The sequence below is a fragment of the Artibeus jamaicensis genome, unplaced genomic scaffold (genome assembly GCF_021234435.1).
Source record: "Artibeus jamaicensis isolate MK-2021 breed Jamaican fruit bat unplaced genomic scaffold, CSHL_Jam_final contig_387, whole genome shotgun sequence".
In the NCBI taxonomy this organism is placed as follows: domain Eukaryota; kingdom Metazoa; phylum Chordata; class Mammalia; order Chiroptera; family Phyllostomidae; genus Artibeus; species Artibeus jamaicensis.
Window position 1 is genome coordinate 16,506,774 of NW_026521812.1, and position 25,707 is coordinate 16,532,480.

Genomic DNA, 25,707 nt, shown 5'->3' on the forward strand with positions numbered 1-25,707 from the left:
AGTGAGAAGTTAACTCTATCAACTAATTGTATCAACAGTAATAAAGTGGTGATTTGGTACATTTGTTTTTCTACTGAATTTATAATTTAGTTTGATATTAAAAATAGCTTTCAGGCATATGCAACTTGTTATACAAAAGCTTTTTCTGTAAACAAAATATATTTTGCAATATGAGAGATTTAGCTTATACATAAAAAGAAGATTGAGGCAGTGATTACATACTCAGGTAGCTCCTTCTGGATTTTGATTTCCTTGCCTACTTTATAATTAGAGATAAGATGGGTGAAAAAAAGTACTTTTATAAGTGGAACTGTACTACCCAAGCTAAGGGAGATGGTAAAATGCTACATTACCCATTCCATATGAGATTATGAAACGTAGCTCTGCATGATAACCTAAAATATTAAAGTCTTTAAGAGAGAGTTGGGGGCAGAGGGAATATACACACCTTCTAGTTACAATTATCTCAATAACAATTAGCATTTTCCATATGGTGTAAAAAGAATAAAGAAAATAAAAATACCTTTTAAAAACTGAACACTTGGCCTGTTCTGAACTAATAAAACACTATTCTAGTATATATACCATTTATGCTTAATTTTGCCCATAAAAAAACAAACCTTCAGGGCAAGCAAGTCTGGTCCTCTCAGGGCAGTGACCTAAGGTCCACTCTGAGGTGGAAGAGAAGTGATGTGTACCACCTACACATCACTACATGATGTACCTACACATTACATGAGCAAAATTTGCTCATGTAATCCTTTGCGTTGGTGGTATTAAATGGTTATGTGTATCAAACAAATGCTGAAGTTATTGGTAGAAGATTAGTGAGGATGATTTGAGTTAGAAATGGGTAACAAAGGCAGGATTATTATCTCAGAAGACATTCCTGTGTTTCCTAGGAAGCAAGGCTCAAATCTGTTCTAATGGACAGTTCTTAACTTTTCTGGGAATAACACACCCCTTTGATAATCTGGCAAAAGCACTGAATGCACTCCCCAGAGAAATCCACGTAGGCATGTTCACTCAATTTTATACAACTTTAAGGGATTCACAGACTTCCATGAAGTCCCCTAAGGAGAATAACATCACCTACATTGCACATTAAAGACAATTGCCTAATATTAAAGCTGTAGATTAAATCAACTGCTCAAAGATAAACTTCAGTTACAGACAGGACTACAGTGGAGAGGACAGTATATGCTGGAGCATGTCAGTGATAAATGACAATTCAACAGGGTATAGCACAGTGATGGGATTCCTGAGCCAAGGTGGGTAAACACTGGCACCATTACAAACATCATTTCTACCAGGGATGCATTTAAGATGTTTGAGAAAGAACTCTGAACAATGAACTAACAACTGTAGAAAGCACACCAAATTTAAGAATTAATAACTTTCATTCTGGTTTTGGGAAGGGAAAGGAGGGAGCTGCTATGGTCTGAATGTTTGCATCTTCCCAAAGATATGGTATTAGGATATGGGGAAGTGAATAGGTCATGAGGACAGAGCCCTTTTAAATGGGATTAGTGTCCTTATAAAAATAGGCAGACAAGGCTCCCTTCTACCTCCCACCTTGTGAGGTTCCTAGCGAGGGGACAGCCATGTATGAGGAAGGGGGCCCTCACCAGGCATCTAATCTGCCAGCAAAATAAGTACCTTGAACTTCCCAGTGAAGTTTGTATAAATGGTTATATTCTTCCCAAATAAATAAGTGTTTGTGGTTTAGATTCCACCAGGTTATGGTATTTTTGCTATAGCAGCCACAGCCAAGACAGTAGCTAATTGTTGAGTGCCTACCAGAATGCAGCAAGTTTGCGAACTGATTCAGTAAGACTCCAAACATGACTTAGAAGCTACAAGTGTTTCACCTATGTTATAATGAGGAAACTATTGTTCAGAAGCATTAAGTAACTCACTCATGGCCACATGCTAAGTGGTGGACAAAGTCGCCCAGGTCTGGGCCAAAGTTGAAACCTCTCTGCCACACAGCGCTGCATTTTACAAGGCAAGGGGTTTTGGAACATTTTCCATACCTTCAGAAGGCCTGCTTTAGAAACACATTTCCAGCTTAAATTACGATGATAAAAGTAAAAAAATGTAGTTTATCTTTAAGTTTTGGAAGATAGCAAAGACCCTTAATATTAAAACTGCAATCTTAGAGAAATTGCTCAGCATAACTTTTGTCACTGATTTTTCAAATAAGAATTGAATCTGAGCAATATGGTTACATGAGGGTCTTATTATACTTAATACCTATTATGTACTTTTGCTGAACAACTATTTTGATGTCTTATTTTTTAGTGTATTTACCAAAGCTCATCTTTGGCCTTGCAATTACAGAAGACCTTTGGCCTTGCAATTACAGAAGGCCTTGAAGCAAAATAACCTTCATTACAAAACATAAATTTATCCAAATGCACGCGTGTACAGACATATGCAAATGATATTAAAATTAAAATGGATAAAATGCAAATATAAAACATTTGAAGAGTCTTCAAATTCATGTATGCTTATTAAACTTTCCAGACAACTAAAGTTAACTAGTTGGGTTCCTAAGAGGAAATCCTGCCACTGGTGAAAACGGTAAGATGTAAGGATACACTTGACGAGGCGTGAAGGATTATAACTTCTCCACTCTTCAGATGGCATAACCCCACCTGCCAGTGGAAACTAAGGCTGATTTGGATGAGGAGAAACACAAAACAATCACTGTACTCCTTTATTTTCTGAAGTTCCCTTAACCATATCTGCTACCCATCCAACAAACTGGATATATTAGATTTGGAACTGCTTGCCCATCATATGTTCCTTAATAATCCAATATTTGAATAAGATGAATTTTAAAATGTAAAATTTATAATTTTGCCTTTTTTCTTAATGGTGTCTAAGCTACTGAAATTCATCTATCTCTTCTAAATTCTAAATTATATCCATAATATCATGTTAGGTCAGATTCCTAAGCTTTCAAGAACAGATAGCCTAACATGAGTTTCAAATTTATAAAAATACAGCCCACAAACTGCAGAAGTGTCAGTGAGCTATGACAGACCTTTCTCGTTCAAAGCAAAACACTGTGCCAGACAAGTTTCATCGCATTTCATCACTACAAAAGCTACTTATTTCTAACACATATAAACAGGACATGATAAATACCTAAACTTAACTGAATTTCATTTTTTAAAATAGAGCTTTTCCAAGAAAATCAAAGTTGGATTCTATTTTTCTAAACAGTTTATAAACTACATTAAAACTTTTATGCTGATCAGGATTGGAAACATAGAAATGAAGATCTCAAGGAGGGTTAGCAACAGGGGAGTGGGAGGAGGAGAAGGGGAGAGAAGGTACAGAAAATAAGTAGCATAGACAGTAGATAGAAAATAGATGGGGGGGCAAGAATAGTATGGGAAATATAGAATCTAAAGGACTTGAGACACATGGTCATAAACTAAAGGGGAGGTAATGATGGGGACAGGGGGTAGGGTAGAGGGGAATGAAGGGGGGAATAGAACAACTGTAATGGCATAATCAATAAAAAAAATAAATTAAAAAAAAACTTTTATGCCTTGAAGGTGATACCCCTTGAAGTACAAAACTGTCCCTGTGTTTCTAATTCTGTCAGTTTTCACCCAGCGTTCCTGCTGTTGTTACACATGTCCAACAAAGGAGTGTTAGCAAGTTTGATATGTTCTTATTGGCGAAGAAATGTTTTGAGTATCATCAAGTATCTGAATACTGAGTGTTTCTGGCCCTGGACACTGAACTATACCTTACATGGTTTACAGGTGAAATAGGAACGTGTTGTTGGCACTCTGTGAGCTTAATGATTCCTAAGAACTTGCATAAAGTGAGCTAGGAGACAGAAACATGGCCTCATTGAGTGTACTGATTACATGCTGTGTGATCATTCTTGCTACGTCCCAGCCTTGTCAGAGCCCTGATGACTTTGTGGCTGCCACTGCTCCGGGGCATGTCATGATTGGAGGTCTGTTTGCCATTCATGATAAAATGCTGTCCTCAGAAGTCTATCCCAGACGACCAGACATCCGGAGGTGTGTTGGGTGAGTACAGCCTTAGAGAGCACAGTTAAATTTCCAACTATGTAAATGTGTACTTGTACTGACATCTAATTTGTTTTCATAAAATTTAAACTCTCATGTTTTCAAGTTGACGTAGTCTTGCTCTGCTCTGCTAAAAGAGAGATACAACAGTGGCGTATGCATAACTAACTTCCAAGTGCAGAAGCAATGAATGTTTTTATTAATATATTTATATGTATTTTACCCCCCCCAAATAATCCCTGAAGTCACTTGAGAAAACCAATAAGACATTATAGACTGTCCACAACACACATACTGACATGTTTGTGTTTCTATCACTCACAACATGTGTTTTATTTTAAACATGAATCTGTTATTTAATTCTTTGTTTAAAATGCACTACATTAAATGTTTTCTCTACGCTATCATTTTTGCCAGCCTCTTTATTTCCTTCTTGAGAAAAATCTAATTATTTTATGATACATTAAGGCCCTACCTCAACTCAAAGTGCTCCTTCCTCGAGAAACACTTTACATGCATGGTGGAAGTTGGACGACAGAAAAGACGTCAAGCACCGTGTAATATGGGGAAGGAAAGCTGGGTAGAAGAAACTACAGATGAATTTTCTTTAAAGAGAGCAGGATAGTTGAATTTGAATTTTAGTTTCAGGGCAAACTAATTATTTAGACTAAGGCAAATTGCTTAGACTCTCTGAGTTCCAAGTTCCAATGTTCTCATATGTAAAATAGGGGGCCGGAGAACCTCTAAGGGCGCAGGTGGCATCAGCCTTGGTAACTATGGCAGTGTGGCCCTGATGCTTCTTTTAACCTCTAACATTCTGATCTCTATCTTGATGCTTTTGTGTGTGAATTTTATCTCCTCTTTCCCCCTTTTTATCAAAAAGTACTTAATGTTTTATACCAACTATACTTAATTTTTTAAAAAAGTATTTACCAAGTCCTCTAAGAATGCTTTCAGATAAAATATGATCCTATATCACACTGAAGTTCTTTCCTGGCATTCTAGTCAAAAGTTGAGCATGTTGAACCACTGTTATCATAATTATTGATTATCAAGAATAGCAGGAAACAGCACTGGCCAGTGGGGCTCAGTTGGTTGGAACATCATCCCCATATACCAAAATGTTGGGGGTTCAATTTCTGTACAAGGCACATACCTAGGTAGGGGGTTTGATCCCCAGTCGGAGTCCATACAGGAGGAGGCAATCAATGTTTCTCACACTGATATTTCTCTCTCTCCCCTTTCCTCTCTCTTTAAAATCAACAAACATATTTTTAAAAATTAAAAAGAGAAGAATAGCAGGGGACATCCCAAAATAATTAATAAAGATTTTCAGAGCACTAAACTGGTACCCAAAGAATGACTACAGATTTGAGACCCACAGCTGTAGGCCAGTGATTAAGAATGGAAAACACTGAAGAATGATTTGATCTAATAAGCAAATGTATTCCAGAAAATAAATCATTAACTGGAACATCCTTTCACCTTATTGTCACTCCTGGAGAAAAATATTCATTCAACATTAAACAATTACCTGTGTCAACAAGGCCCAATTCCAGGCACTGGGGCCATTGAGGTGAATACACCAAAGAGTTTCTGTTGCTCATGGAACCAACATGTGGGGTGCTCTGAACACATTATGCATTTTAATAGGCAGACAATGCCTTCCTTTAACCTTCCTTCTTTGTGTATTTAAATTAAAACTTAATGCAAATTTGCTAAACTTCAAATTTAGGTAATTCACAATGATGAATAATATTATTCAAATAGTTATATTTAATTTATCATAACTCAGTGAATTAGAAGGAAACTGTAGAATAGGAAAACCTGAACAATAATATCTCCCTTTATTCATTTAAAGACATTATTGAACCTTTACTATGTTTTAGGCTGTGTTTGTAAACTTTTGTATATGGTGGTGGATGAAATAAACTTAACAGTAAATCAGTAATCAAACAACTCAGTGCTCTGGAATAGTCACAAATCTAGAAGTCAATCAGAAAACCCTTTGAAATAGGCAATAGCTATGTCTTGGAACTAAAACAGTCTACTGTATCTAGGAGAAGGCTCCTGGGACTTTATTCAGAGTCTGTTTGGTAAATTATCCTTAAGAGACATTAATCTGATTCCCAACTACAACAGATTAGAATCATAAAATGATAAGATAGCCTCTGAATCTACAAAGCAGGTACTTGGACAGCAATAAAATGCTGACATTTAACTTCAAAAAGAAAAAAAATCAAGCACATCTTCATACTGCAGAATATTAAATGGAGTGTTAAAAAAGTATCCCAAAATTCATTAAGACAAGGTTAAATCCTGTTCCACAGAATCCACTTGAGAAACTATGGGTTTTATATACTTTTTAGAAAGGTTTCCATCAAAAAAAATTTTTAATAAATAAGTTTAGACCCTTTAAGTGATTAGCTTCACTTTCTGATCCAGAAATTGTCTATTTCAAGGCAAAGATGTGGATAAAATGAGATATCGCCATGTCTGTAGAAAAGTTATATTCTGATTTCAAGAAATACTTGTTTCTCAACAGGTTTGAAATATCAGCTTTTCTCCAAATGCTTGCCATGATACACAGCATCGAGATGATCAATAATTCAACGTTATTACCTGGAGTCAAACTGGGGTACGAAATCTATGACACTTGTGCAGAAGTCACGGTGGCAATGGCAGCTGCTCTGAGGTTTCTTTCCAAGTTCAACTGTTCGAGAGAAATTGTGGAGCTTAAGTGTGACTATTCTAGCTACATACCAAGGGTTAAGGCTGTCATAGGGGCTGGGTACTCGGAAATAAGCATGGCTGTCTCCAGGATATTGAATTTACAGCTCATGCCACAGGTAGGTTTGTTCTACCTCCTTACGGTGGGTTTGTGAAAGGTCAGGGTAACCTGGTAAACTTGTTCGAAACTTGCTTTTACTTTCCTTTCTCTTCATTAAAAAATATGTTCTCTGTACAGATCAGATAGTGGACAAAGCGGTAAGGGGGATGTCATTTTTCAATCTGTCATGTCTAGTATGACAGACATGTTTTTAGCATGATTTGGACCAGACACAAACCTCTGAAGACCTCAACTGCCTTGTTTCTGAAATAACATCAGTCAGGTGCTATGAAGAAAACAGAAGGGAAAGTGAGAAGTAAGGGGAATGGAGGTCAAAGAAGAATTTTTTGAGGAGATGACATTTAGCTTGAAACTTGAATGAGAAGCAGCAGCCAAGGGCAGATGAAAGAGGCAAGGACAGTATGTAGACTGAAAAAAAGCATCCACTACATAGCTAGCGTGTCTAAAGAATAATAAAAAAGGTCTATGTGGCTAGATTAGCTGAGTAAAAATAAGCAGGGTAAGAGAGCATCTGTCGAGAAAGAGGCCAAGGCCGGTCATGTAGCATCTTGAAAGCTGTGGTGCGATTTGCATTTGTTCTGAGTGTGATGAGAAGGCATTGAGCAGACACTGTGGAACTACATATCTCTGTAATACAAGCCAATAACCAGAGAGTAAACGAAAGTGTCTCTAAAAAAACAAAATAAATTTTATTTTGTTACTGCAGTAAGTTCTTGCGCACTACTCAGAGTCAAGCAAGTCCACTTGACTTTAGTTTTGAGCTACTTACCTTCATGTCACATCACTTTGTAACCCAATAGGTCATTGTTTTCTAAGCTCAAGAAAGATTAGAAGCCAAATGTTAGAAAATAAAAGGGCTTAGAGTCAGATGTTCAAGAAATGACCAGTCTGATAGAAGTGAAACTAAGCATGCAAAAGAATTCAAAATATGTAACTTTCTGGAGCTAGTGTTAATAAGTGCCTATACCCATGAAAGAATCAGGAGTTCCATTGTGTTACAGCCTAATGAAGTTGATAACAAAAAGTTGAAATCCAAAATGATAAAACAAAAGAATATCTCAAAGATAAGACTTTGGCTCAAAATTTCCAGACAATATATAATACTAGTTAGGTGATAAGTAAGCTAAGTAGATTCTTTTGACAGTAATCGTTTAATGTAAAAATATAATTTCCATGATACACCACATGAAAGAAAAGGGGCACCCTTCAGGGTAAATCAATTTTCCAGAAGCCCAGCTCTCACAGCACAGGTGGGTATGGCGATGCCAGGTACTGAGAGGAGCTAAGGTTTAGTGAAGGTCTACCGTGGCTAATGTCCATTTAAATTCTCTCCTATAATCTTCATGAGAATCCTACCTAAGAAATGTTAACTAACTTCACCGAATTTACTTAAGTACAGAGTCTGACTCCAAAGCCTAATTTTTTCCACCTCACCCTGTGGATGCTCTAAATAGTGAAAATAATCTTAATTATTATTATTAGCATTCACCAAGCAAGTGACACAGAGCAATTGTAGCATAGAAGGTAATAATTGTCACTAGACTAAATTAGTGTCTGCATTATATAATATCCCCAGACAATTCAACTGCACATCAGTTTGAGATGCTCTCGTTGACAAGACCCTCCTGATGGATCCTTCACAAACCCCCCAGTCTCACCACCCCTACTTTCTCCAAAAGACTCTACCTGTAAATCAGGCAAACCTTGCACACATCAGGGAGATCTCCCCAAGTGCTGGTGTTTATTTGACTAGATCAAAGGTCCAAAACTATAGCCTGCAGTCTGAATGTGGCTTGCAATCTCTTAATATGTTGAGTTAAAAATGATTATTACATATACTTTAAATATTGCAACAAAAAAAGGAGAATATATGACAGAGTCCACATGTGACCAACAAAGCTGGAACTATTGTGTATCTGGTCCATTATAGAAAAAGTTTGCTGACTTCTGAACTGGATGAGTATATGGCTGAGTGATTCATTTCCTCTAAAATAAAAATCACCCAAGTTGTAAGTTAGACAAAATCTTGAACATACTAAGTGCTCCAAAATGCAATTTGCTTATTTGACTTATTGCATTTTTCCTGTATTTACCTCTAAGTATTTAAATAGTATCCACTCTTGGCTCTGACCTGTGATATAGCAGTGTACATAAAGAGATAAGAGAGAGCCTGAGCCCTCAAAAAGCTTGTCCTATACACAACATGGGGTAATTGGAGAGCGATGACTCTAAACAGCTACTAAATATCATGATTTAGGTTATGTGGGGTTCATTGAAAGGGAAGGATGAAAAGGACCAGAGAAATTTTAAAAGGTTATGAAAACTCACAGAAATCAAAGAGAGGAACACCTGCTATTTAGAGCCATCTGGAGCTCTTCAATCCAATAACTAAAAGACACTATCGATTTCCAGGTGAGTTACGAATCAACGGCAGAAATCCTAAGTGACAAAATTCGCTTTCCTTCATTTTTCCGGACGGTGCCCAGTGACTTCTATCAAACCAAAGCAATGGCCCACCTGATTCAGAAGTCTGGATGGAACTGGGTCGGCATCATAACCACAGACGATGACTATGGACGACTGGCTCTCGACACTTTTGCAATTCAGACCATGGCAAATAATGTGTGTATAGCCTTCGAAGAAGTCATCCCAGCCTTCCTCTCAGATGACACCATTGAAATCAGGATCAATCAGACACTTGAGAAAATCATAGCAGAAGCCCATGTCAATGTCATTGTGGTGTTTCTGGGGCAGGTCCATGTGTTCAATCTCTTCAGTAAAGCCATCAAAAGGAATGTAAACAAGGTCTGGATTGCTAGTGATAATTGGTCGACTGCTACCAAGATTACCACCATTCCTAATGTTAAAAGGATTGGCAAGGTTGTGGGGTTTTCCTTTAAAGATGGGAATATGTCCTCTTTCCAGTCCTTTGTTCAAAACCTGCATATGTTTCCCAGGAATCATAACAAACCCTTAAATGAATATGCCATACTCTTGTCTGCCTGTGCTCACGTCAGGGACAGTGATTTCAGTCAATGCATTTCCCACCACTCTCATGGGACTTTGGCCTACAACGCTCACAAGGATATAGATGGGAACTTCTCCCTGAGAAATGACATCCTGTGGGATTACACTGAGCCGGGACTTGTTCGCAGTATCCAGCTTGCCATGTTTGCCCTCGGGTATGCCCTTCGGGACCTGTGCCACGCTCGAGACTGCCAGCAGCCCAACGCCTTTCAACCATGGGAGGTACTAACTCATACCCCAAGAAAATTCCCCTACCATAATCTCTTCCATCTCTTTCCCTGGTTTAATTTGCAGAGCTACATGAACGGCTCTTAATATTCCTTTTATTAGGAGACATCTTCAGTGCTTGATAACCTGCTTTTCCACCATTAGCTTTTTGTTATTCAGGATAATAGAGCAGTTATTTTACCTGCACCTACTACTCTGACCCACCAAAGTTGTGTTTCTTTTTATTTCATAGAAAATTCTGTTGACAGTGCTATTTTCCTTGAGTTCATGGATTTGTATCTGATCCATACAGTTTTTTAAGGCTTCATTAAGAATTACCTCCTTCAATGCTCTTCACAAACACAAGATCAAGTATGCTTAATGATTCTTTTTATAATTGCTAAATATTATGGATGCAAAAACTAAGCTACGAAGTGCCAGAAAGGTGATTCTAGTCTGGATCTTCGCTCTCCACGCCCTTTCCTTTCCTTTCCACGGTGTCTCTGGTGGCTTGCACTCTCAAAGCCTCCAATGACTCTTATCTAGGGCGGTCACTCCAGGACTCCGGTCTTCTTCAAATGACTGTTTGCAGGTCACTCATAACAACTCCCATGATATCTTAATTCACTAATTTTGGGTAAAAGAAGACTTCCCTTTTTTCTCTTTGATTAGTTTGTACAAACTCAAAGCTTAAGGTGGCCCTATTTAGTGAAAATTTTCCATTGTGTTTTAAATGTCCCTTAACAAGTCATTTAAAAGCAAATTGCTGCTTTATATGATGATAAATTTTACTCATCAAGAACAAATTATTCAATAATGTGTATTCAAAGCTAAACTTATGTGCCTTGAGGCAGAATCATGTTCCAAAAACATACTTGTTTTAAATGTGTAAGGGAAAAGAAGGTGAAAGGTATTCAGTTCTTCTAATCTTACAAGTGGGAATCCAGAACAAGCTATTTCTACTTTTGTAATTTTTACCTTAACCACGTATAAACACAAGCTCCAAGGCCCGAGGTGATCAGCTTACATTTGTGCGGATCATGTGATGGTCATGGGGTGTTTTAGGTGGCTAATTTTAAAGCTGGTTTTCACCTTGGAAATGCAAAACACAAAATCTAATGAAGAGGTAAGATTAGAAATTAGGATCTTTTTAAAATTGCAACTCTCTTTTTAAATATATATGTACGTGCCTAGTAATTGTAAGATGTCTGTTTGAAAGCATACTTTTTGTAGTATAAGACTTTTAATAAGGGACTGGTAAAAACTATAAATTAAGTGGACACCATAATGAAACCACAACATAGAATTTTAGGAATGAGAGATTGAGAAAGAGCAATGGAGAGAAAATAGGCCACACAGAGACAGGTTAAATGGGAGGAGACAGAAAAAGCTTCGGAAGGAATTCAAAATACGAATAACAAGAGCTGTGTATCCCCTCAAAATCTGGGAAAGCACTTTCAATCAGGAATAAATCTCAAACATTCTGAGGAGAAGACTGGAGATAGTATAATGTAAACAGAGTCTACTAAAATGTTTTATTTAAACACTAGAAGCCCGGGGTCATCCTGTATGTTCCCGGGAGTCTGTTTATCTAGAAACAAACAAGAACGGTTTGGAAAGAAGCAAGAAGGGAGTGACTAGTTCTTTTCATCATGATGTGAGTGAGCTACATCTGTCCCATATTCAGTAGGACAGATAATGTGAATGATTTTACCTTTCTATGAGGGAATATCCATAGACCTTAAATTTAAAAGATCAGCAACATATAGAATCACCATCAAAGATATATTCCTAAAGATTGTTTTGTCCCCTGGCAAAATTGACTAATACTTAAAGGATAGTTCTGTATGATTTTAGATTCAAATAACTTTAGAGGATTTAGTTTTTCCCAATATTTGAAGATAATCCTTACTTTGGCTCCACCTGTAGTGATATTCATGAGCAGCATTCAGGGACAGCACGATCAGTGACTTTGGCTTTCTTTTTTATTTCCTTTTTTTGGTGATATACAAGGTAGTCAGTGAGTATGTGGGATGAGGATGTCTGACCGTCGAACTTCTGAAAGGCATTAAGTTAGCACATACTTGTTGGATGTCTCAAGGTTCCAGGCATTGTGCTGAATGCCAAAAATATTAAAGAAACGGAGACGATTTTATCCCTAAAGGACTCATCTGCCTAGTGAGGAGTACAATCGAACCCTGAGGCAGCTGACTACAATGCAGGGCGGTGCTCAATGACAATGTTACATATAAATACAAGATGGCGGAGAAGCACATAACCGAGGCATCTGATTCCGTGTTGGTCACTGAGAGAACTTTGCCAAAGATCATGACATCTCTGAAGAATGTGATGACTAGGTAGAAGTTAGCCAGGGCAGAAATGCTTCGGTAAAGTCTCAGAAGGGAGAGATAGCATGGTGTCTTAGGGAATCAGAAAATAGCACCATAAAACTGGAGTCTTTTGTGGAAAGTAGAGGCAAATGAGACTAGTGGGGGCAGGGGGATGTCCGTGAAGGATCCCTCAGGAGGGTTTGTCAATTAGACCATCTCCAACTTTGACATGCAGTTGACTTGTCTGGGAGTATTATTACAATGCAGATACTAATTCAGTAGTTCCAGGGGAGAAGTGAACATCTGTAGTTCTCACAAGCTCTTGGGTGCTACCAATACTGCTGGTACAGGGACCGCCCTTCCAATAAAAACATCTGCCACACATGTTTAGTTTTGGAGGTGCTAGAACCAAGGGGAGCCAATTAAAGATACTTTCAGACAGGAGCGTGATGTGACCTGCTTTCCATTATAGAAGCAGCATTCTCACTGCAGGGTGCATTGACAGAGGAACATAGGACTAAAGGGAGAGAGGCCAACTTGGCAATCCAGGCTAAGATAAGGATGCATCGTACTACAAGTAGGACAATGAGGATGGAAAGACATGCACAAGTGAGGCCAAACAGATTTACAAGTGTTAGGGAAAACAATACAATAATTAATAAATAATAATACAAGAATCAACTCTATGTTTCACAGACTCACAACTGTAAACCTACTTTTGCCCTGCCCTGTATTTGGCACATCCATATATTTAAGAGGAAGAAGGAAGAGGGCATTTGAAGTGAAACTGTATGTAAAGGATGACAGACAGAAGCAAAGGTGCCGCAAATCATTTAAAAATTTGAGCAACAGGTGCCATTTGTTGAGATGAAAACACAGTGAAAAGGGGAGGCCCAGGTGGAACAGGAAATAGTAAGCATTCCATTTTGAAAATGAAAAGCTTATGAGGCATCCTAGTGTAGCAATGGTTGTGGGATATTAGTCCAGAAGTCAGAAAAGACATGTTAAAAGAAGACTGTTTTTGGAGTGATTAGGCAAATGATAACTAAAAAAATTTAGGGCCATTTCTACTAGGCACAGACATACATCATTTGTAATTTTTATATTAGGACTCATATGCTTTATTCTCCATCTGAAAGACATGACAAGAGGAAGTGTTACTGGTGACTGAGACTTGCAATAGTTTAGAAATGGGGGGACCTCAGCAATAAGGGTCTGAACTGTGGTCACCCACAGAGTTAGTAGTGAAACTGTCCCAGCCTTTGTCCAGGGGTTCTTTCACTATACCACAGACAACTTCACAAAAGAAAAATAAAGACATAGGTTGGACATCAGAAGTACAAGGCGGTTTCCTCTGCTATTCTGTAAACTCCTCACAGAGATACTTCTTTTCACAAGCACAGCAGACTTGTGGAGACAGAGCGAACATCAGGGCAGTTGGACAAGTGGAAAACATCAACAGCACTGGCTTAGCCGGCGTGGCCTCCTGGGACATTGTTCTCAAAGACAGGTCATCATCACACAGAGATGAATTGGCTGATAATGAAAATGCAAATCCTACTCTCTAAACTTTTCCGTGCTGGTTTATAGAGAATTTCAGAGTCTCGATGAAAAATAAATAAACAATTGGTAGGAAAGGCATTTAATAGTTTAATAACTGGAGCCTTAATGCTTAAATTCTGCCTCAATGCAGAGCGAATGTTCTATCGTATTTAACTAGTAATGAATGCACTGTTTTATTTGCGTCCACCCCCTTTCCTGTAAGAACAAGCATCGAACTGCACTAGTTAATTTACATCCTCCAATGTTATCATTATTTACAGAACGTATATGTGTCAGAACTTCACCCTGTAAAACCTGATTAAATGCTGGAAAAAACAGGTGGCCATCATAGTTCAAACACAAGGGTGGAAAAGAACATGCTCCCTAAGAACTGAGTCACTGGGGCTTATGTGTGTGAATTGCTTAACCAGCAACAGGAGAAAAATCAACACAGAAGCAGAGGTGGAAACACAGACAGCAGGCCCTCACTTATCCTTATTTTCTATTCCCTCCATTTTTTTCTTCCATGAATTTGCTAGAAGAAGATTTGTTGTTGGTTAATTTCACCAGATTAGATCTAATATCCTCCTTCTTTAATGTAATGGTAATTAATTTACATTCGTTACACTAATTTACATTCATTACAAGAATATGAGGATGCATTATAATATCAATATACTTAGGGAGTTTACTAAAGTGACGTTTGGTGTTTGACATGACTTTCATAGCTAATATATTTACCTTAAAATATAACTTAACTTTCTTCTATTGACAAAAATATGGAGGAAAGAAACATTCATAAAAGATTAACTGAAAAGGAATAAAATAAGAATAATTCCATTAAAACAGAACAATTTTTACCTCATTTCATAGATTCTGCACCCAACAAAAGCCACAAGGCATCATAGACCTACACACTGAGTAGGTCTGGCATGTTCACAGAGGGTATTTACTTAGCCGTGACCATATATCAGGTGAATGGTGGAGACAGACTGGCAATCTATTTCCCTCCCTCCTCGTTCAGTGTTCTTCTTCTGCAGCACAAGCTCAGCATGGCTCCTTATTTGTCATAAAACAGTTCCCGTTTTAGCTGTATTGCATACAAGTGCTCACTGAACAAACTGGGTAATGAGACCAGTAATTTTGCATTGTGTTCCTGTCCTCTCAATTAAAAAAGACATTTTATGAATTAAATTCTAAATAGAGTTCAGAAGTCACTATGCTACGCATTCAATCACTGAAGCAGAAGTGAAAACCACTGGCGGGAATAAGATCCAGACCTCCCACAGGGGTAATATAGTATGGCTTTAGGGTGGTCAGTATTGTGTACACCCATCAACTAAACTTCTCTTATGGGAATGCTACTCAGTGCATGCCCAAGGGCAGGGTGTTGTTACTGGACTATCTCCCAGATTGGTATCTCTGTCCCTCAGCCTTCATTTGGGGGGCAGTGAGCAGGACAATGACTGGCTTGGGTTATCCATTCAGACTGGGCCAATGATGCAGGCCAACGGTGACTCTCGAAGGAAAAGATACAAATGATAATGGGACAAAAATACAATAAAAATGAACTATTAAGAAGGATGCATTTTCCTGCCCTTTACAGCTCCAATGAAACATAAGTGATTACTTTCGAGTCAGAAACAAAAAATAGTGAGAAGACTTTGAATTAATATATTGTTAGATGCAATGGAAAGACCACAAAATGAAAGTCTAGCTGTGTGTCCTCCGATTTCACCCTGTGGCTGAGGGTCCTCATATAAGACAACAGGAAGATGATCCCTACTCAACGTGCTTCACCAAGCTGTTATGGAATAAAAGGATATCACAGATTTGAGTATTACCAAGTACTATATGAATATCAGGTGACATTATTAGCTGACAGGCTCAAAGTATGTTTCTTTATTTGCACCATATCATCCCCATTCACTGATAACAAGCATTAACAGGTATGAAGATAGCCTTTATTAACACTTAATCTGGGCCAGGTACTGGGCTACATTCTGTACATTCAGAATTATATGTAATCCTCCCAATCACCCTACCAGGTATATTTCACTTTGTTTTGCAAATGGAGAAGCTGAGCTCTAGGGGCAAATTATAATTGTCAAGATCACACCACTAATGAAATATGGAACCATAATCAGAGCCTAGGCATTGCTCCAGAGGACTCATTCTGAAATTCTGCAGTGGGAAAATGAAGATGCTCAAGTTTCAATGACAGGGGTGAGAACAGCTACCTCCCATAAATATTAACTTGCTTTCTCAAATTCACAAAGCAAGACCTTGGCAGAAATGAGGCTAGAATTCTCAAATTGTTGCCAAGTACTTAAGAACCTTCACAAGTAGTTACCACACTCACTAATTCTGGATGTCTTTTTTCTCATTTTTAAGTGATAGTCCTTGTAAGGCAGTGTTATAGTTGATACAATGTACACACTTACAATATTTCTATTACTGTTTATTTCTACAATTATTTTTACAGTTACTCGATGTACTGAAAAATGTGACATTCACGGATGGAGGGGAGCTTTTTCATTTCGATGCCCATGGGGATATAAACACTGGATATGACGTTGTGCTCTGGAAGGAGATCAATGGCCACATGGCTATCACCAAGGTTGCACAATATGACCTGAAGCATGACGTCTTTACTGTCACAAACCAGGAAACAAAAAATGAGTTCAGGAATCTTAAGGTAATTCTGCTGTAAGTCGCTTTGTAGCATTCAAATTAATCAGTATCTCAACTGCAAAAGTCTTTGACCCCAACAGGACCTCTAGTAATCCTACTGCCTGTCCACTGCCCTCAACTTCCTTCATTAAATTCCACACTCCACCTATATGTTTTCTCCCTTGCACACACCCTCAATTTCCCTTGTCCCCTTCGCTCTCTCTTGGTCATTCTCATTTGATCAAAGCAAAATCCTTGTTAAAGTCTCTACGTAATCAATGTAGCTCCCACATAGCTGAACTTGGGCGGGGAACATCTTGCTGAGCGTTCTCACTTTAAATCCATGACCTCTAACCTCTAGCAGGCCTTAATGCTATTGGTCAATCAGACTATTACCCTAGTCCATTAATTTGCCCACCTACACACATGGCTATTTTACACTTTCTCTTCTGTTCTCTGACCCCGACACATCTTCCCCATCCTCATTTTCAGCTGACCTTGCTTCCTATTTCACTAACAAAACTGAAACAATCAGAGAAGAACTCCAGTGCTCCCCTGCCACCACCCCTGTGCCTGCGTCCCTGCCTTCCACCTGGCACTTCGAAGAGATTATCTGTGCTCCTAGCCAAGATCACCTCCTCCCATTGACCTCTGGATCCCAACCCCTCTCACTTACTCAAGGATATTGCTCTGGCAACTCTCCACTCTCCCCTCCATCCTCAGATATTTGCTTGTCTATGTTATCGACATGATGATATAAATATGCTCTTATTCCTCTCTTCTTAGAAAAAGGGAAGAAAATCCTTTTCTCCTTTTTGGTATCCTACTTCCCCCTCCACATGCTGCCCATTCCTCTATTTCCCTTTAAGACAAAGGGAATAAGTCCCTGAACTTTTTCACTCCTTGAAAAAGTTCAGCATATTCACTGGCCCCAATTTCTCTCCTCTCATAATTTTTCACTTCTTCCAATCCATCAAAACCCTTTCTGTCTAGTTCACCAATGTTAATAAATCCCCAAATCATCTTATTTACCAGCTAATGTGCTCCCCTCTTTGCGATGCTTCAGTGGCTTCCATGACACCACATTTTGACTTCCTTCCTGTCTCTGGCCACTGCTTCTCAGCCTGATTGGCTGGTTCCTCCTCATTCCCACTGCCTGTAAATATCAGTGTGCCCAGAGCTCAGATGCTCCTTTTTTATCCTCACTTTTTCTTAGTGATCTCATCCAGGATCATGGATTTAAACAATGTCATTATATAGAAGACAAATGACTCCCAGACTTTTACCTTCTAAGTTTCAATCCAAATAAATGCACAAGTGCCTAATGGATAGAATATCTACCTGGCTATCTAATAGTCACATACACAGATTTTCTCTAACACTGAGCTCCCACAAGTACCCCATCTCAATAAATGACCACTACCTTCTAGTTGCTCATGGAAAAATCTGGTGCAATCCTTGTCACTTCTCTTTGTGTTATTTTTCAAATCTAATCAAAGTTTTACTTTCAAATGGGTCCAGAATCTGACACTTTTTGGCCTCTACTTGGCTGCCACCACTCCGACTCCAAGCTACTATCACCTGACACCCAGACAAAGCCAATAGGTTTCTAACTGCTTTCTGCTTCCACTCTTACCCGCCTCAGTGTGTTCTTAAAACAGCAACCAGAGCGATCCTGTAAAATATAACATTCTGCTCAGAACCCCCCATACACCCTATTTCTCTCAGTAAAAGGCAATGCCTTTCAAATACCTTACTTAACTGCCACCGTACCTCCCCACCTGGTCTCCTACTCCCTTCCCTCACTCTCGTCCCTTCCTACAACCCCACGGCCTTTCTCTCTCTTGCACGCACACCTTCCCTTCTTCCAGCTCAAGGCCTTCACCTGCTGTTTCCTTGCCTGTCTATGTGGTTTGCTTTCTCACTTCCTTTCCTAAAGTGTCACTATCTCAGGGAGTCCATCCTTCGTCACCTTGTTTAAAATTGCAGTGTCAACCTAATACTTCTTAAACATCCTCCTGTCTTTCTTTTTCTTCTTAACACTTATCACTGTCTAGCATTCTACATATTTTGCTTATTTTTGTCACATTCATTGTCACTTTTGTCAACTAGAACTGAAGGTCTATGAGAACATGGATTTTTGTGTTTTAAACCCTGCGGTGGTTTCAGCAATCACAACAGCGCCTGGCATATAACAGGAGACCAAAAAATACTGTTGGATGAGAGAGTAAATGTAGTAATGCTTCAAGCCACTGTCCTTGTTCTAATTTACCTTCTGACGTTTCAGTAAAGCAAAGGACTGTTTTTCTTGAAAGATAAAAATGCATTTGTCTTTCTATTACCAAGATTTATCTTCAGACTTTTTAGGAGAGATACTCAGTGAGGGGGGAGGTGATACAAGGACAAATAACTGATTGTTGTCTTTAGTGACTAAATGGAAGGGGACGACCACCATGAAAAGAGAGAGAGACAAGTTCGCCTTCCTGATGGAAGCGTCGTGAATATCTCGAGAAGGTAGTAGAAACTAGTAATACCTGAGATCAGTTAGGTAAGATTTCAAGATCCCTTTGTCAATATGCAGGCTAACTGGACTAATAGCATTTCTGTGGAGTCCTCAAAACTCGTAGTCCAACTAATCAGATAATCCTGAATCTATTGACTTCCCAAAGTTATCAATACTTTAGAATGCCTTTGCTGTCCCTTATGTGGGGAGATACAAGCAACTGTGTTACTGGGAAGAAAGGTTTCACTTTGGTCCCTGTAATGCGGTCCAGCTCATCTCGGTGTCAAACCCTTTGGTGCTCTCGGAGCGTCCTCCGGGAGTGTGGGCACTTCAGGTTCAACGCTGGCCCTGCGGAACCCACAAGGCAGTTTTACTGTCTGCGGTATTTTCTATTTTTACACTGGTTCACAATTCTTCAGATGACAAACAATTGTATTACACTATTTTTTAAAAATACCAAAATCTATGTAGTAAATACGTCTTTAAATTAAGTCAGAGTTAGTTAGAATGAGTCTTTTCAAAATGTATTTGAATTTCTTTTCACTTTGCAGCGAATTCAATCCAAATGTTCTAAGGAATGCAGTCCTGGACAAATGAAGAAAACCACAAAAAGTCAACATACCTGCTGCTATGAATGTGTGAACTGTCCCGAAAACCACTACACTAATCAGACGGGTAATTATAGTCCCTACGACATGTACAGCGATACACCTGGACCGTCGCTCTCGAGTTGATTTTTTCTTTTACGTGAATTTTATTTTGGATTATTTTTTCATTTGCAGGGGGAAAAAGCATCTCATGCTACTCCTAGATTAAATTCCAGTGAAATTTTATTTTATCTTGGAATTTTTTTCCATTATATTAGCAGACTTGCAAACAATGTATAATAGAGATATGAACGTAACTTCTCTTCCAAGGGAAAATGTCATCCGTCAGCTGGATTCCTCTCCAGTGGTTCTTAAAACAGTGGCTGTACTCTGTCAGTTGTTAGCCATGAATCTCTCTCTCTCTCTCTCACACAAACACACACGCCTGACGTGCAGTTGGGGCACAATAACTATAAATGCATACGTGCTGAGCTACCTAAACTGAGTGTGCTAGAAATCTCTGTTTGCACAGAGGTTTACATACCCTGGAGATCTCATTATCCCTACCAAGAGGCAAAAGTGAAGCCTAAAAAAGAACTTTCTATGAGACAAGGGGATGAACTGTTGACAGAGATGAGATGCTACTAACTGATGTTTGCCGAACCTGTTAACCATTTGACAAATCAGAGCAAAATACACAAATTTGAGAATAGAGTGAGGTCAGCAGCCTTCAGAACCCTAAAAGGGGCTATCAGCACTTTCTCTGGAGTTAAGCCTACTTTAAAAACATCATATTCCTGTTATGGTAGCATTGCTATTCACTGTATAAACGCTGAGAACCCCAGAGCCAGAATAGCTCCCAAATGCTTATTCTTTTTTTTTTCTTATTGGCTCCAAAGGGAAGAGTATCCCAAAGTAAATATTCCAATACCCATATTCTGTCATTGTTTTACAATGCCATTAACTCCAAACTGAAATGGGCTTTGCTCCGTAAATAATTAGGTAATGAGATTGCGGGGTGGGAGTTCCAGGCAATATGGTATCTAGCAACTCTCTGCCAAGTGGGATGAATAAAAATACCAAGAGAGTATGTAGCATTTATTTTCCATAAAGATGTACCAGAGTTTTTCAAGATAAAACTTAGGCTGTCTTTTCATACCCAGGGCAAATTGCTTCCAAGAACAAGTACAAAAGACTGACCACGAATTTGGAGGAAAATCAAGGATTTAGGCTAATCTAGAGCGTAGCATCTATTCCTTTAGACATCTCCAGTGCACAGCTGGCCACAGACAAGGCCAATAAATATTCGCTGAATGAATAAAATGGAGGACTCTAGCATCAGTGGTTAAGGAAAGACAGGGAAGAATGGATATTTGCAGGGAAATTGATTTGGAAGAGGAGGAGGCTGGAAGGAAATGAAGTTTATAAACAGAAACACAAGCTGACTTTGAGTTAAGGAGGAAGAAACGTAGGCACTGTATGACGCTTTTTGGAAGTAGCTGGGACCCTGTCACCAGAGGGTGGAGGCGGAGAGCAAATGCAATCACTCTGATATCCACTGGCTGGGAAGCACCTGCAATCAGTCTGGGCATAAATCATCCCCAACCTTATCACTGCTTGTGTGAGAGGCTCAAGGTTCCTTACCTCCTGGGGGGAAAATAAACTGTAATTCTTATCAGCTGTCATTGATGACAATCTCATGTTCTCTCTCTTTCAGAGGGCTTTAGGGTGACCCAGCCATAGTGTCTGTGCTTTAAAAGAACTGCAACCTTATTTACAACAGCAGCTCCCACCACAGTGAGTGTTTGCTCTATGGCAGGCACCACACAAAGCATTTTATAGTTATTATCTCACCAAATTCAGCACCCCAATGAGGCAGAGTCTTTTTTTTTAAAGAGAATTGGAAAAAGGCCTAGGACATTCAATTAACTTGTTTGAGATCACAGGAATTATGTGATAGAAGAAGTTGAGATCTGTCTGATTCTAAAGCCTTTATGTTTAACAGCCCCTGAACCGCCAGCTATTGACAGCAAGTTCACAGTAGACTAACATCTAACTTGAGTATATTAATTTCCTAAAGACTCACAGCCTAGCTGGCTTTTTTTCCCTTTCTCTTTTTTACTCTCCTTCTCTTCATTTTTCCTCACCTTCATCCTTTCTCACTTTCTTTGGGTCCTGTGCATGCTTTATTTGAATAAGTAACCATTGTGACAATTATCTATAGCCATTTTCAAGTTAGAACTATTGCTTAGGAAGATTCTATTTATAGCATTCTGGAAAACTGCCTAGTTTAAATGTCTGTGATGTAACCGAATCTCCTCTGTCTTTTAGACATGGATCGCTGCCTTTCATGTAACAATGAAACTCACTGGGCCCCTGTAAAGAGCACGACGTGCTTTGAAAAGGAAGTGGAATATCTCAACTGGAATGACTCCTTGGCTATCCTGCTCCTGACCCTCTCCCTACTGGGAATCGTGTTTGTTCTGGCTGTTGGCATAATATTTACAAGAAACCTGAATACACCCGTTGTGAAATCATCCGGGGGATTAATGGTCTGCTACGTGATCCTTCTCTGTCATTTCCTCAACTTTGCCAGTACAGGCTTCTTCATTGGAGAACCTCAAGACTTCACATGTAAAACCCGGCAGACACTATTTGGCATGAGCTTTACTCTCTGCATCTCCTGCATTTTGACAAAGTCCCTGAAAATTCTGCTAGCCTTCAGCTTCGATCCCAAGTTACAGAACTTCCTGAAGTGCATCTATAAGCCAGTCCCCATCATCTTCATTTGCACAGGTGTCCAGGGTGTCATTTGCACACTCTGGCTAATCTTTGCAGCCCCTGCTGTGGAAGAAAACATGTCCTTGCCCAGAGTCATTATCCTGGAATGTGGGGAGGGGTCCCTCCTTGCCTTTGGCACCATGCTGGGCTATATTGCCATCCTGGCCTTCATTTGCTTCATATTTGCCTACAAAGGCAGGAAATTACCTGAGAATTACAATGAAGCCAAATTCATAACATTTGGCATGCTCATTTACTTCATAGCTTGGATCCCATTCATCCCCGTATACGCTACTACATTTGGCAAGTATCTGCCAGCTGTGGAGCTTATCGTTATTTTAATATCTAACTATGGGATCCTATGTTGCACATTCTTCCCCAAATGTTATGTTATCCTTTGTAAGCAAAATACTAACACAAAATCTGCCTTTCTCAAGATGATTTATAGCTATTCTTCCCACAGTGCAGACAGTGTTGCCATGAGTCATGTTTCACTGGTTTCCACTAACAGCAACATCACCACGGCCACTCCCAGCTCTGGTGGCCAGCCTGCAGCCTGGCAGAAAAGCAAAGATCTTCAGATACCATCATGTGCACACACATGCAAGGAAAATGCTACAAGTGCATCTAAAACTTGGCCCCGAAGAAGAACTTCAAGTATATGAATGCGTCCTTAAGAGATGGCATGTTCCAGCATAAAATGTTTCTAGGGTCTCTGTATTTAAGATGTACATTTACTTTCCAAGCAAGCATGTTCTATGTGTTTCTTCACTGTCAGCATTTTCACCAACATTTTGTTGAATACTCCCCCTCTGTCCAACCATCCGTTTAGCAAAGAAAGTAGATTCCTCAACCCGAACCTTGCTTCATTGCCTCTTATGACTTCCATCTGCCTCTGTCTTGACCTCCTTTCTCACAGGCACATAGTTAAAGGTATCTCTCCCCTAGTCAAAATCAGCCCATGATGTAGCATCCTTATCTCTTCCCCACCAGTTCTTTCAAACCTCTTTGTTGGGTCCTCTCCTTGTCTCCTGAGAACCTTTACTTTCCCATCTCCACTGCCCAGTCCAGCTGCAGAAGCCTTTGGGCAACTACCTTGTGCCAGGGGATACTAAATGCAAAGGAACAGAAGGATCAAGGCATCATTTCTGACTCCCAGGAGCTCAAAATCCAGGGGAAGACTGTCACATACAGACATGCACAACTCAGTATGGGAATTCTATGATTGTAATCTGTATGGGACATTCTAACCATATAGTGAAGGCACTTAGCCACCCTGGTCAATGATGAAAGCCACATAGAGGATGTGATGTTTAGCTGAAATCCTGAAAGATGAATAAGAGTTAGCTAATCAAAGCATGTACATAAAGCTGTTCCAGATAAAGAGGGCCAGCAGGAGCAGCCACAGAAAGTATGTTGAGGGAAGTGCAGTTATTTTGGTATTACTAGAGAGGAGTCCTCTTTCGCATGCAGAGGCCAAGGTCACGAATGAGTGCCAAAGACTGGAGTCTTCTTATAAGGAGCTTAGGTCTTCATCATATGGCTAGAAGGTGGCCATCAAAGTTTCTGGCAGAAAGATGACAAGTGCAATGCTTTATTTTAGGAAGATGACTCTGAGACAGGGTAGAGGATAGAGCCAAGCTGAGAGAAGACTAGGATCTATACCAGGAAGAGAAAAGAGAAAATGTATATGTAATCAAACTGTATAGAAGATGATAATATATTTGAAATAGCTGGTGAAGGATGAAGTATAGGCTTCTAGTCCGGCTTGTTGAAGGGTGCCATCGAATAAAATCAGTGTTTAGAAGGACAGCGTCATTGTTGACTTGTGACCCATTAGTTCTGAAGCCACTGAAATCTGGTTCCTAGTTACATCACTCTGCTGAAATTGTTACAGAAAAGTTACCTGTGACTTTTTACTGTCAAATTCAATGATCATTAATGACATCTGTGGTATAATTTATCCTTAATTTTTTCTTCGTTCTCATTATATTTTAAAGTTTTCAGTTATCAAAACTCTTCAATCTGATGTAAAGGCTCTTTTGGCCCTACTCTGACATCCCTGACCACTTAGTTCTGGCCTGTGCTGCTGGTATGTCCTCCTTCACCTGACTCTTAAATGTGGGTCTTCCACAGAGTTCCAGCCTCAATTTAAACATCTTTTCTGTCAATACACTCTCTCACTACATTATTATCCAACTTCAGGTCTTAACTATGACCCAGACCTCCCAAAACCACACGGTCCAGGTCACTCTCTAACCATCCCACCTGCTTGTCCCTCTAACACTTCAAAGGCAGTATGTCTAAAATTCAATTCATTCTTCTTCTCCCAGCTCCTGCTCCTCCTGTTTTCCATTTTTCGGAATGCTGTATCACCTCTGGACTAAGCAGAACCTGGGAATTCATCCTATCCATCCTTGATGCCACTCTATGCTGTACTCTTGTACATCAGCTGTTTTTTATTTTCTAACTCCCGCACTTCCCCACACCCTTGCCGTGATCCTTATCCCTCTCACTGCTTCCTTAACCCAGGCATGCATCAAGTCTTTCACAGACTGTGCGATAGCCTTCTAATTTGACTCTGCTCTCCCGATGTTTCATCCCAAACTACAGAAGTTTTCACTAAACCTTCTACTCATTTCCACTAGATATGTTTATATAACTTAAACACCTCTTTGCATTACTCAGTTGTTTTAAGACCTGCAAGGAGTCCTAATTTACTGCTTAGTCTAAATGTATTCACGTACAATATGGTGGTAATCTCTCATTCGGTGATTAAGGGTATAGTATATTCTGATGTACAGGAACATGGTAAGAAATGAGTGGTCTGTTTGTGATTTTACTGACTCATTGCTCTGTTGATGCCAAAACAGTTTCTCCTATTGACATGAGAGCAAAGCTGCAGGAGAGCTTCCAGATTCTTGAGTGTGATCATGCACTGTTGTGCCAATAGAACAATAAAGGAAATATTGTTTCATAAGAGTTGTCAGTTTTACTACAATTAGATAGCTCTCAATAATTATTCCAGAAAAAAATGCTACTCAACATAAGAAATTAAGTTCTGAGTTCCATGAAGCAAAAACTGTATCCATTCCATCACATGAATCACACAGCTAAGAAAATGACTGTTGTACTTTAATTTTTC

The 25,707-nt window shown here is 39.3% G+C and overlaps 1 protein-coding gene across 1 annotated transcript; it reads left to right on the top strand.

The window, feature by feature from the left end:
• Positions 1-3,796: 3,796 nt before the first annotated feature.
• Positions 3,797-25,474, top strand: GPRC6A (G protein-coupled receptor class C group 6 member A). The gene is made up of 6 exons (XM_037158115.2): positions 3,797-4,061; positions 6,607-6,910; positions 9,325-10,161; positions 16,504-16,716; positions 19,746-19,869; positions 22,113-25,474. Exons 1-6 carry the CDS (start codon positions 3,868-3,870, stop codon positions 23,225-23,227), a joined length of 2,787 nt encoding a protein of 928 aa, XP_037014010.2. The 5' UTR covers positions 3,797-3,867; the 3' UTR covers positions 23,228-25,474.
• The last annotated feature ends 233 nt before the right edge of the window (positions 25,475-25,707 follow it).